A 12,700-nucleotide genomic window follows, 5' to 3' on the forward strand; every position below is an offset into this window, starting at 1 on the left:
GTCTGCTTTTGCTCCAAGATGACTCGTCGTATCATAAGCCACTCCTGAGGCAAAATATATATATATATTGAAAATGATTAAAACTTTAATTTAATTAAAGCTAGTATTCAATTTCTTTCATATATTTTGTCTGGACTCTTTAACAGCAGCCATAATGCTTTACGGCTTTGAAATTAATGTTAACAACGCTATGCACGTGTCAGAAAAGTCCTCCTTTGGTTGCGTTCCTATTTGAGCAAAATCCACACCGAGCTGTCACTGTCCATCCACGCTAATGTGGCGTGGATGTGTATTCCTCCGCGGGCTCCCACAAACACGCACGCCAGGGTGACAATCGCAAAATAACAAGCTTTGCACCTCTTTCACACGAACAGGCGCACATGACTGGGATCTGTCACCGACTCCACGGCGCTAATAATGTGTTGTTTACTCACTAACTGTCCAATAACACGGACGAGATGGAATTAACAACAGACAAAGTCGAATAATAATAATAAAAAAAAAAAACAAAACAAGTAAATAAATGTGCCAAAAAACGTTTTTGGATATTTACTTAAATTGAAGCTAATTACTACGAATAATAATTACACGACAGCTACATAAGGGATTTATTATCAATCTATTTAAACAACACTCGATTTAGATATATTTTCAATATATATATTTTTTTCTTTGTAATTTCAGTCGACGGTAAAGTTTGTCAACCGTGCGTAAAATGACCAAAGCTCAGGATATTTATACTTTAACGGGACAGGGCGCGGGTGGTTTGTGTTTACACTCCCGTGAGGCTTCACTCACCCTGACCCGGGCCTCCGTCAGGTTGGTCCACACAGCTATCTCCTCCCTTGTGCTCATATCCGGGTAACGATTTCTCTGGAAAGTAGCTTCCAGTTCCTGCAGCTGCTGGCTGGTGAAGTGAGTTCTCTGCCGCCGCTGCCGCTTCTTTTTGGAGGGGTCATCCGAGGAGTCATCATTTTTGTTTTGGATCTTTTCTTTTTCTGTAAAAAGAAGCAAAAAGAGAGAAAATAGTGTGAGTCTAAAACCGAATTAATATTCAAATATTTAAATTAATTTTTTTCTGCATGTGTTTTGTCTAAATGTTGACACCGGACAAATGAGTAAATATCCCCAAAGCTCTACATTTACATAAGACTAATCCTTTGTCTTTGCCATCACTAAATGACAGCTATGATCTTCTACACTGACAAATGTGAGCCGTCGTTTGCTTTGTGCCAAGATAACATCTTTGGCACCAAAGTTCCACTGAGAACATCTGCACCCCAGCCCGGTTCTTACCGACAGACTCCGGACTGGACGTGTCGGACACGGTGTGAACGTCTAACCGGTGTTTAGAATCCGAAGACCGCTGCAGCGGCTGTAAACTGGAGGCCATCGCCAGAGCCGTGTAATGCGTGGAGGCGTGGAGTTTATTCCCTGGCAGGTGGTGATGGTCTGAGTTTAATGGATCCCTCATAGAGTTCATGGGTAAAAGTAAAAGGCAAGACCGCACCGCTGGCTTGTTATCGCAGATCAGCCCAGTTTCCCTTCAGTACAGGAAGGTAAAGTGGAAAGTTCCAGTGCGGAATGTCTCCAAAAGACGCACAGCAGCGCAGTTCCTCTTGCGTAAAAAGCCTCTGTCTAATAGAAAGCCGTCAAAACAGGCCATGAGTTGGTGCCGCGAGCATCGGTGTTGAAGCGGCAGCTAACTGGGCTGACTATCAGAGTGACAAGGACAGGTAGGTGATATTAGATCCAGAGGCAGACACACACCACAGCGCTCTCTCTGCATTTCAGCTGTTGCCTGCATGCGCACTGCTCATCCAACTGCGCCTCTATCCACACTCACACGTCACCATCTTGCGCCCGCCCTCATTTCCAGCCCCTCTCCCTCCCCTGACAGGCATATATCCATGTGGATATGACAGTTTGCTCAACCAACCGGAGAACGAGCAGAAACCAGACACGTCTGGGCGCTTATTTTTCCTCTTCCAAATAAAAGCATGTAAAGAGAGAGGGGACGCACCGCGGCGCACTGATGCGCAGCGGCGCAGCAGCAGCAGGAGCAGGAGCAGTAGCAGGAGGAGCAGCAGCAGGAGCCCCAGTCTAAATACAAAAGATAATAACAGTTTGGCCTCGTTTTATGAGACAGACGAGGTCCGGCGGCCCGGGCGATATGACACAGCTCCTCTTATAACCACCACAGTTTACTCAGCGCCTCCGTGTGGGTAAAACGAGCCACTGAGAGTTTCATATCGAAATAAATAAATACAAGATGCGGACTGAATACCAAACACAACAACGCACCGCACAGCGCCAGGCTCCACGCAGGGACGGGATTAAAGGCAGGAAATTCAAGGAGCGGGAACCGCAGTGTCCGAACTGTGCGCACTTGTCAACTGAGGCTAACTACCAGACATGTACACTATGTTGAAAAGAGCACACATGTGCAGCTGCTGCGGCTCATATCAGCGCACATGCTGACTGATATGAATGTCGTGCAATTAGTGTACAGTCAGACACCAGCAGGCCGCACCGAATTTAGCCAAATGACTCCAGTACAGTCCATAGTACGGGTCTAATCCTCATATTGAGCCAAGGGCACTTACAGGCATGAATAATGTGCCCAACACGTGACCCAGCGTCCGCACTTACAGATACACTGATAAATCATTTGTCAGTCATAGGAGCTGTCACACGAGGCCATCCTCTTGACCTCAACACAGTCAACTTTCAGAATCTGCAGTGAATCAAGCCTGTAGTGTCACGGTGTTTGAACCACACAGACGGTGATGACGTCATCCGACTGGATCCGTGTGTTCTCCCTCACTGTTTGGACCCGCCCTCACTCACTCCTTGTTTCAGCCTCCGTTTAATCCGGTAAGACTCCGATTTGCCAGAGACTTTCTGAGAGAGGACTTCTGAATGAGTCTGAGCTGATGGGACACTATGCAAATCAAGGGTTCCTAATGATTTGGACACTTGGACCAGAGAAAACACGTGTAATTAAGGGGTTTCCGTTTTATCCCAAAGTGTGGAAATCGAGGATGGAGGATTGTTATTCAGTTTGACCGAACTCCGTTCACACAGTTCGATGTTGGAGTTTGAGTCCGTGTTGTCAGAGCTGAGAGTCACGAGTTCTGGACAGCAGTACACGACAGTGAATCATCACCAAATCCACTTTCCACAGTATCCAACTGTATGTGGTACTAAATATAGCCGAATACAACATTTATTAATTATATTTAAAAAAAAGAATCACGAGCTGTTTTTTTTGCAAACACTATAATGCACTGAGATATTTGTTTATGTTTTTCATTTAGAAAAAAAGTCGACTAACCGTTTTGTATCTCACTTTTCAGGCTGTACATTATACAGTAATTAATAAAAGTAATTATAATGTATTATATTATAACACATGCTTGAGTACCATGTCATTTTAATGCAATTTCCGCAAATTCCGACGTGTATAAACTGAAAGCTATTTAAATAATTAGAGAAGTAATCGTCTGATTAATCGACTGTCAAAAGTTTTTACTCGATAGTACACTGATCATTATTGTATTTCTTTTTTGTTTTTTTGGAAAATGTCAACATTTGCGTTTTACAATGATGACGAAATACTAAACAAGTAAACCGTGCTGACATACTTGTTACTTACAGCCACAACCCCAATCTGTAATCTAATAATTTAAAGGCTAAACGATTAAAATAAACCGAGGATCTTCTTATTTAAGATTTTAAAAAGAAATGTAGTTTACATTACTAAAAATAAATTCTACTTTGTTTTAGAAACAAATTATCATCCGATAAATAATGTTGAAACACCGTAGTCGCAACACGCTCAAAATTAAACAGTGATTATTCTTTATACCAGTCCAGTGTTACACAACAGTGTCATGTAAAGGTTGGTGAATGTGATTAATAAAATGTCCGGACATTTATAATTTTTCAAGTGCAAAGTTGATTAGATTTGGGAGTGTTTTTTCAGTCAAAACGGGAATTAAGTTAACAAAAAAAAAAAAACCGTGTATTACCGGCTATGTTTAATCCTGTGACCCAGTTGCAAACCACTCCCCATCATTTGAGAAACCTTGTTTTTATTTCTCGCCCATGTTTGAACGTGTCCCCCCCCCCTCACTGTAATACTAAAGTTGAAGTGGATTATGGTTTTCCTCTTCATTTCTACCTTGTGAATGCTTTATCTCTCTTGTGCGGATTACTGCCTCTGTCATGGAGGGCCATTAATTAACAATTCAGTCAATACAGAGCAGGCTTTTTACATAGGATTAAGGAGACACATCACATTCCTCCATTAGTATATTCCTGCTCACGGCTGGGCTTTCATTATACATTTAGTTTTCCCTGGAGTCAATCCAACAAGAGTTGCATACATTACTGCGGCACTCTGACCCCCATTCATCATTTAGTTTATTATATTTTAATTTACTTATTATTCATAATCAATGAACATTTACAATGTGCAGCTATGCCGTGGCCAGCCCTCGTTCTATCGCACCTTCGCAGACTTAATGAGAGAAAATTGGGAGTTATTGGAGATTCATTTAGGACACTAACAAGATTCCATGTCATTTCCTCCTCCTCCTCCTTTGTGTGGGACAATAATTATTAAATCCTAGATTTGATCCCGCGGGATTATAATTTTATTTATTTATCATTTTTTAGTGAACTTTTACGTGGGGCGTTGTTTTAGAAAACATGGATTTAAATTGTTAATAGACTCCGTTACCGATGCAGAATCAAAAATACGACAAAAAAAATCGTTGTATTTAATTTCAAACTACATTCTAGTTTCGGAGTCGTAAACTAACTTGTATTGTTTTTGTTTTTTTTTATACATAAACGAAAACTCAAATGTGTAGCACGATTTTGCAGTTCCGGATGACGCCACCAGAGGTCTCTCAAAGCCTAAAGACAACCTGAAGCTCATGCGAAGAAGATCACTTACTCACCTGCCTTAACTGAAATGTCCGTCTGACGTTAAAATAATTTTGTTTACAAAACACAGATTCGTTGCAAATATTCACCAAAGGTTCGACAAATGATGACAAAGTTGTAGAATATTACAGAAATATAAGTAATTATTTAATCTGCTGCAAAATATATTACAATTAAATAATGTATTTTATGTTGTATTTGTTTATATGTACTCGGTATTTGTTTTATTAAGACGTTCGAAATTGTATACTTTTATATATAATTTTGTAATTATAAAATGTGTTTTACAATTCGTACTATATAGAATAGTTCATAGACATACTGTATATTTGACAAACCTAATTTTCTCAGTAGTAGTAGTTGAATATAATGGCAATTTGATCAATACAATTTACAGGATTTTTAATGTATTTTATAAACAATAATTCTAATAAATTAGACAATTCAAGACACAATTTATACCCTTACTTCAGAAAATGAAGTGAAAAAATGTGAACATAATTCATATAATGTATGTATTAATTATATTGTTGAGTAGATCTTAGTTTATATTTTTTGTAATTTACCCTTTAATAATAACATTTTTTAATGTAGAAATAAGCTTTTTAATATCATCATAGTAATAAAAACGGTTAAGGTTATTATTATTATTCTCGCGTTAACCTACATGAGGACATTTTGACAATCATTAAATAACCCATTGTTTTGGAAACTCACCTATTTGTGCGCAGGTTGTGGCCAGTTTGCGGCAGTGAGAGTCCATTGCGACAATTTAAAGGAAACTGCTTCTGTAAAAAACAAAAACAAAGGACAAAAGATATTTAGTTTTTAGAAAGTACTTCAGTGAGGTAGTAAAAAGGCGGAAATACTACCAATAAACAAACAAACAAAAACACGTCTGCAAAAAATGTAACATAATAAATTAAGCGTAATGAAATACATCAAATACAATGTGATGTGGATTGTGGTTTTTAATGGACCCTCCTGTTTATTTATTTCTGTCTTTCGAGTTGCATTTAACCTCCACGAAAGGTAAAAAACGCAAACGTAAAATGTGGTAAATAACTGAAAAGACGTTTTTGGTCGAGGGTAAAAAGACTCAGACGTAGTGATGCTGCAGCAGAGGTGTTGGTGCAGGGAGGCTGCAGTGATTCGACGGTAAAATCACAGGATTACAGTCTGATTGAGATGTCTGTCGCTGGGATATTAGAAAATTCATTATCGCAGCCCCTCACACCGCCTCCATATGAAGTTACACAGATGGGGGTTTTATTAGTCCAGGCTCACACTGTTTGCTTATGATAATTCCAGTCCGGGGGAGGAGGAAGATTTGCATGCAGTCATGCTGTTAACCATTTTCCTCACTTCTTCTCTTCACCTGCTCTACATCACCATCTTCATCAACACCACCATCATCATCATCTGGCCTCGCTCTTTAATTTAAAGAATAGAGATGCTGATATTGGAGGTTAAGTTTTACACGGTGTGCCGACTCCGTTCCTTCCTTCCACCCTTCCTTGCTTCCTTCCTTCCTTCCTTCCTTCCTTCCTTTCCTCCCTTCCCCCCCTCCCCTCCCCCCCCCCCCCTCCTCCTCTCTCCTCCACCCAGCCTGTCTGTACATCACTGCTGCAAAATGAAATAGTGCGGGTCAGGGCTGTAAGGTGTGAGGTTATTGCACGCGACTCTATGTTATCAAATCAGTGAGATCTAATGACAGGAGGGCCGCGTCCGATACTTCTGCCGCGAAGAGCCGAGTCTCACAACACAACGGCATTTTATTTCCATATTCTAAGTTTGACTTTAAAAAAAAATAAAATAATTTTAATTCTCTTAAATGACTAAAAATCATGAATAAAAATGTACTAGCTTTCATACTTAATTCGCTTAAACATTTTAGCGGTAAATGAAGCAGACACTCTAATTAGTTGCATAATTGAAGATTGACTAATTCAATTTATATCGTATTGATTTAAGCTTAATATATTTTTTTTACTTTTATGTATTGATTTTTTTGGCAAACAGATTAAAACCCACAACTACATTATTTAATGCTGTATTCATATGATCTTTAAAATATTGATATTTAAAAATATAATGTTATAAATAATGTTTTTGTTGGACCGAATGTCTCCGATACTTTCGCGTTAAACCTGCTCAACATGTAAGGTTAATTTAGTTTAGTTCAATTATTTAAAATATAAGTATAATTAATTTAAGTTTCATATTTATTATTTAATCAGGGAAATAATAAGTTAATAAATTATGCTTAATTCTGTAAAGGTAAAATCGTGTTAAAGATTTATAAAATAAAAGTCTGTGCTTTAGTTGATATTTTGTTTTTTCAACCTGTGCAATTTTTTTCTAGCAATTTATTAACGAACTAATAAAATAATGAAACAATCGCAGTAGTTCATCTAATTGTTTTAATGTATAAAAACATCACAGTATTACCGATAAATACTTGATATATTTATATTACTATTTTCATTTTCTGTGTTGTCATTAAAATAAAAATAGAGTCTCAGTGTTTCTATTCGAATCTGCGTTCTCGCGCGTTGCATTTTTTGTTTTTCTTTTTTGCATCTCTGTGTATTTTCCGCAGCACCGACACTTTCACAATTTAGATGCGTGTCTGTGATTCACATGGCACCAGGCCGAGCCCAGACAGAAAGTTGGCCCGCGTTCAGACCCCGACTGTGGCTTCACATCTTCTGAAATCTGCGCACTTAGCGTATGAGACGATAAGGGTTAAAAAAAATAATTAAAAAACTAAATCAAAGTATAGACTTTGCAATAATTTTAAAGGCGCAAGAGCCTGAACGCACCACAGACGAGACACGGAACGCGTATTTCTTCCTTTGATTTTCTAACTCTGTTAGTTAGAAAAAATATACAACGAAAGGTAAACGCACTAGTGTTTGTACAACCTACTTTTTTATTCGATAAAATCTGCGTTTTGCTGCTCAGTTTTCTGCGGTAAGTCCCTCCAAAAAGCTGAGATATATCTTTAACATCATAAGCAGCATGGAGAGCAGCTGTCACCCTCAGACCCACCACCGTTATTTGTTTTTCCGCTTGCCCACACTCCATCACCTCTAACGATACACCATTATCACCCGCTGACCTGTGAGGCGAGACCCCGCTCTCACATCACTTCATGTTCGGCTGCAGCTTTGAAATGCACATCTGAACCAAAACCAAGAGGGGAAGAAAAACCCCAAGTGGAACAAATTCCTGCACTTAAATTAACTCACATCTTTCACTTTTTACTTGTTGGACTGGTGCGCTCCTCTTACGGCACTTACCAGCTGTGGGACACCGGTGCAGATCAGCTAGAGCAGCCGTGTTTGTTCTGCTACAGTTCAGGGGTTAAAATTCCAGCGTCCAGTCCAGTCCAGTCCAGTCCAGTCCAAGTCCGTGTCCGTGTCCGTGTCCGTGTCCGAGTGTGCGCCGCTGTGGAAGCGGTCTCCTCCAGGCTCGCGTTATCCAAACGGAGAGTCAGACAGAGACGCAGGCGGAGACGCAGCACCAAAGAACCGTTAGGACAGTTTTATGTATGCGCATGAATAATAAGCATCTGTTTACGGTGTGAGGAGAAAGAAGTGAAGCAAAGGAGGTGCTTCCGTCCGTGTCTCCTCCTGGTGCGCTCCTCTTCTTGTCTTCCTCAACTTTTTACCCCTGGAACTGAAAAGACGCTCCAAGAGTGGCGCATTTTCCCTCCCGCAATCAGGGACCTAGTGTGTGTGTGTGTCTCTCTCTCTGTGTGTGTGTGCGTCTAAAAGTGGGTGTGTTTGTAAATGCCACCGGTGACTGTGTCTGCGGCAGAGGACAAAGTTGGAGCCTCTCAACTTTCAACAACAATCAAAGCAGAGGAACATTTTCAGAGCAGAGTCTTTAAAAAGGAGACGCGGGGCATGAAGACCCGGTGATGCTGCTGCTCAGAGCCCGCCCTGATGCCTTCATGGGAGCCCTGACTGCGCCATTTGAGCTGCAGCCACGTGAAACGTATACATGAATTATTGAATCATCATCCTACAGGCGCAACATCGATGACAGGCCGGACATAAATAAAACAACAGCCGACCGATTATACTTTTATAGAGTGACTTACCAACGAATTTAACGTGACAAAAACACATAGGTGTGCTATGGTTAGCAGCACAGTTTTATTTCATCTGAGGTCCCACAGATGTCGCCTGTATTCGAAGGGAGAGGAACGGAACCCAAAGAACACTGTCCACATATGGAGTGGAGGGTGGGAATAATGACTGCTCGGAATCTTGTGGAGGTGAAAGGAACTCTGAAGAAGACATTTCCAAAGATATGCGGACGATCATTTTGATCTTGTAAAGTTCATGTACTTTTTGTTTTTCAAAATAAAGCTTTTATTTTCAATGCCTTCTCAAATATCAATTTTACCATATAAACAAATGAAGGCCCAAAAACTCCCACAATGACTCAGCACATGGTGATGGCAAAGAGAAGGAAAAAAAAAACATTCAAAAGGAAGAAATCAGAGTATGCAGTCACGTGCCTTGACCGGCCAGTCCAGTGACGTGGTTGGTTAGAAAGACAGAAGAAAGCGGAGAGGGTTTTCAATTAATTCAGTCCAATCAACATTAAATCACCCTAGCTGTGTTTGTCGTCCACGTGGTTCAGAGGTTCAATTCCAGCTCAGTCAAATGCGCTAAGATAGCGTTCTGTGCGTAAAACACCCTGGGCCAAACCACGCGTGATTATCCGCGAATACTAAAATAAAAGCAGCTGGAAAAAATATGTAAATGAATGAATGATGACTTCTGTATTTAATCGTCTGTAAGACAAATAAATCCATTTGCAGAAAGACGTAAATGAGGGAAAATAATTTAAATTCAGACATATGAATCCTCCACGGCCTGACGAACACATAATGATGTCGTGGATTTGGACGAACAGCTGGCGCTGATGCAAATCTTTACAGATTTGTTTTCTTCAGATAGACTGATTTCCCTTTTTTTTTTTTTTTTTCTTTTTCCCTTTTCAGCACATTCTCATTTTAAAGTGAGACGGGGCAGACCGGACGTACAGACCCGCCTTCGTGCGCTCCCTGTGCTCCTAATCCTTCTTTTACATTTTCAGTCATACTCCCATTAAATCCTAATTAATGCGCGCAAACACGCACGGGGGTTTCCGGGCGAAAGGGGACACAGAAGCAAAAAAAAAAAAAAAAAAAAAACCCCTCTCCACGCCTCCAAAATTAGTTCACCAAAGGGTTATTTTACTAAAAATACAAATTAAGAGGTTCTTTCTAACACACATTTGATGTAATATAATTAGACCAATCCATTTGGCCTAGACAGTCTTTAAGGCCTTCTCCCAGTCTTTTATTTCATCATTTTTTCACCGGAGTGTGGGGTCAAATGCAAACCAACATGAGAGTAAATAAACAAACACATTTGGGGGACTATTAAATTATTTATCACCGCTGCTCCTGCACCACCTCCTAATGTTTGCGTTTTAATATTGGATCGTATGTTGGGTATAAAAGGCGCACGCACATTTTTTCCACACATATTCTTTTCGACTTCCGTTCAGATTAGGTGTAATGTTAATATCCCTCAACAAAATGACAATATTTTTGCAGAACTAATCAACTACCTTTAGAGAAAATACAGTTTCAACATATATTTTCTGATCATTCTCACGTTATTTAGACATTAGTCATTATGATTGTTTAACTAAACCCACATCATATTTCTGTGTATAACAGACTGGAAAAACAGATTTGTGTTAATTTTACGCACTATTTTCCTGGTTATTGTACCTTCAAACTTCTTTCCACAAGGTTCTAGTTGAACTGATGGGTTCTGCACAGTGTTGCAGTACAACCTCAGGGTTTTACTGCCAGGAGTGTGTTCTTTGGGTTCTACCCTATGTTTCCTATATATATTCTCCTCAAACATAGACAAACACACCCAGTCAAGTCTCATCTAACCGAACGACCACCCTCCAGTCCAATCATCTTTTTTAGGTCCTTCTCAGCAGACTTCTTCTTGGTCCTGAAGCTGTCGCTTTGGTGGAACCTGAAGTTTTCCTCGGTTCCTACAGGATTTTCCTACAGGACTCTTTGCAGTTACACTAGTTGTCTTTCTGGAGCCCTCTCCCTTCATCTACCTATGTCAGTTTCAGTTCTTCATCATGTGTCTTTTTAAACTTCTTAACAGACCTACATTCAGCGGTTTAAAGTACAATCATGTAAATGAGCTTTAAAGTGTTAGCGCTACTGCTAAATGAAAAGGACACTTCCTTTTCCGTTTTTACATGCAAAGTCAAATAGTTGAGCTTCCGCAATCAAGCTAGTGTGTTCAAAAATATATGTCCAAGCACCTTGTTTTGTTGATTAACTCTTATGCTAAATATTTTCTGATATATATATACTAATACTAACTGGCCTTCATAAAAGATTGGTTTTCAACAGGCAACAAAACAGAGAAATACTCCTCGGCTCCACTTTCACATCTCTCTGCTCCTGCTGTATATTCTCCTCTTACCTTCTTATTATACAAAGTCAGAAAAAGAAAAAAAAAAACATCAGACAGACAACCAGAGCACAGACTCTCGTTTCTCACGCAGGAAGGTGCAGAGGAACGCCTGCAGTTCAGAAGGAAGGCTGGCGGCTATGAAATCTTTCGCCTCAGGGGCCAGAGCGGCGCCTTCTTTTCATTTCAAGCGCTTTATCGATTGGCCGTTGTCATCTTTGGCGACGCAGAAGGACACTTGAAAGAATTTGTGATGGGGCTGTGATGTGAGAAAGAGAGGGGGTGACCTGCTCTGCTCTGCTCAGCTCAGCTGCTCCCCTGATTGTTAACAAGCCTCAGTCAGTACACACTTGGACATTTTCACTTCTTCCCCCTCTCTTTTCTTCTCTTTTCTCCTCTCTCTCCTCCTCAGACTGCATTAAAAACTCTCTCCCACAGCCGTTTCATGTATATCAGCATCCATCCAAGCTTCCACTTTAAAGCAGACATGATTGACTGCTGTAATTCTGCAGCCACACAAACTCAAATGCCAGGCAGTGCAGCACAGTGCAGTATTTTGGCTTTGGTTTCCTTTCATTTTTTTTTGAAAGTGGAAAAGATTGTGAAGTGTTTTTTAAGCTTTATGTTGGAGAAATTATCCAATAGGTTTTGCTCATGATTTCCTACAGCTCTTAAAACCTCACGTCGTGTAAGAGAACATTCAAATGATCTTAAGAGCAGGTAGGAAAGTCAACATTTCCCTCAGTGGAGCCAGGATCAGGGCTCGCATTGGCAGAGTTACTGAAGAGAAAACTATGAAACCACATCAGTATCACAGAAATACACAAAATAATTAGATATTAAAATTACTGTTTTGTATCCTCAAAACCTTCGATCAATGGCATCAAATGCTATGTAGTGTGAGCAAACTCACAAACTGATAGATTTTATAAAGAAAGAATAACACCGGAATATTTTATTGAGCTGAAATCAATGTAGCTAAGAATTAGCAAACAGGATTGCTATTTTCATCATGCAAGAGCTGCATTTAAGCCAAATGTACAGTAAAGTTTTAGTAAGATACACTAAAACTACTACTATTGTAGTTAGCAAAAAAGTAAATATTTCATCAAAATAGCAACTTCTTTCAAATTCAAGGTGACCTCGTTTTAGGAGTATTTCCGTGGATATTGTTGTGATTTCCAGTTAATTTCCCCCAAAGTCTTTGACAGTTTCTGACCCTGCTG

At 39.9% G+C, this 12,700-nt stretch overlaps 1 protein-coding gene across 1 annotated transcript in view; it reads right to left on the minus strand.

Annotated features, from left to right (window-relative positions):
* pitx2 (paired-like homeodomain 2) overlaps positions 1 to 3,238 on the minus strand; it is a 5,772-nt gene extending 2,534 nt beyond the window's left edge. Inside the window, exons 1-2 of the mRNA XM_008326569.3 lie at positions 1,297 to 3,238; positions 777 to 998 (exon numbers count right to left, since the gene is read on the minus strand). Of these exons, the coding sequence (XP_008324791.1) occupies positions 777 to 998; positions 1,297 to 1,483 (409 nt within the window). The 5' untranslated portion in view covers positions 1,484 to 3,238. The remainder of the gene's footprint in view (positions 1 to 776; positions 999 to 1,296) is intronic.
* Positions 3,239 to 12,700: the final 9,462 nt, after the last annotated feature.

This window comes from Cynoglossus semilaevis, chromosome 15 (genome assembly GCF_000523025.1).
Source record: "Cynoglossus semilaevis isolate Cse_v1.0 chromosome 15, Cse_v1.0, whole genome shotgun sequence".
In the NCBI taxonomy this organism is placed as follows: domain Eukaryota; kingdom Metazoa; phylum Chordata; class Actinopteri; order Pleuronectiformes; family Cynoglossidae; genus Cynoglossus; species Cynoglossus semilaevis.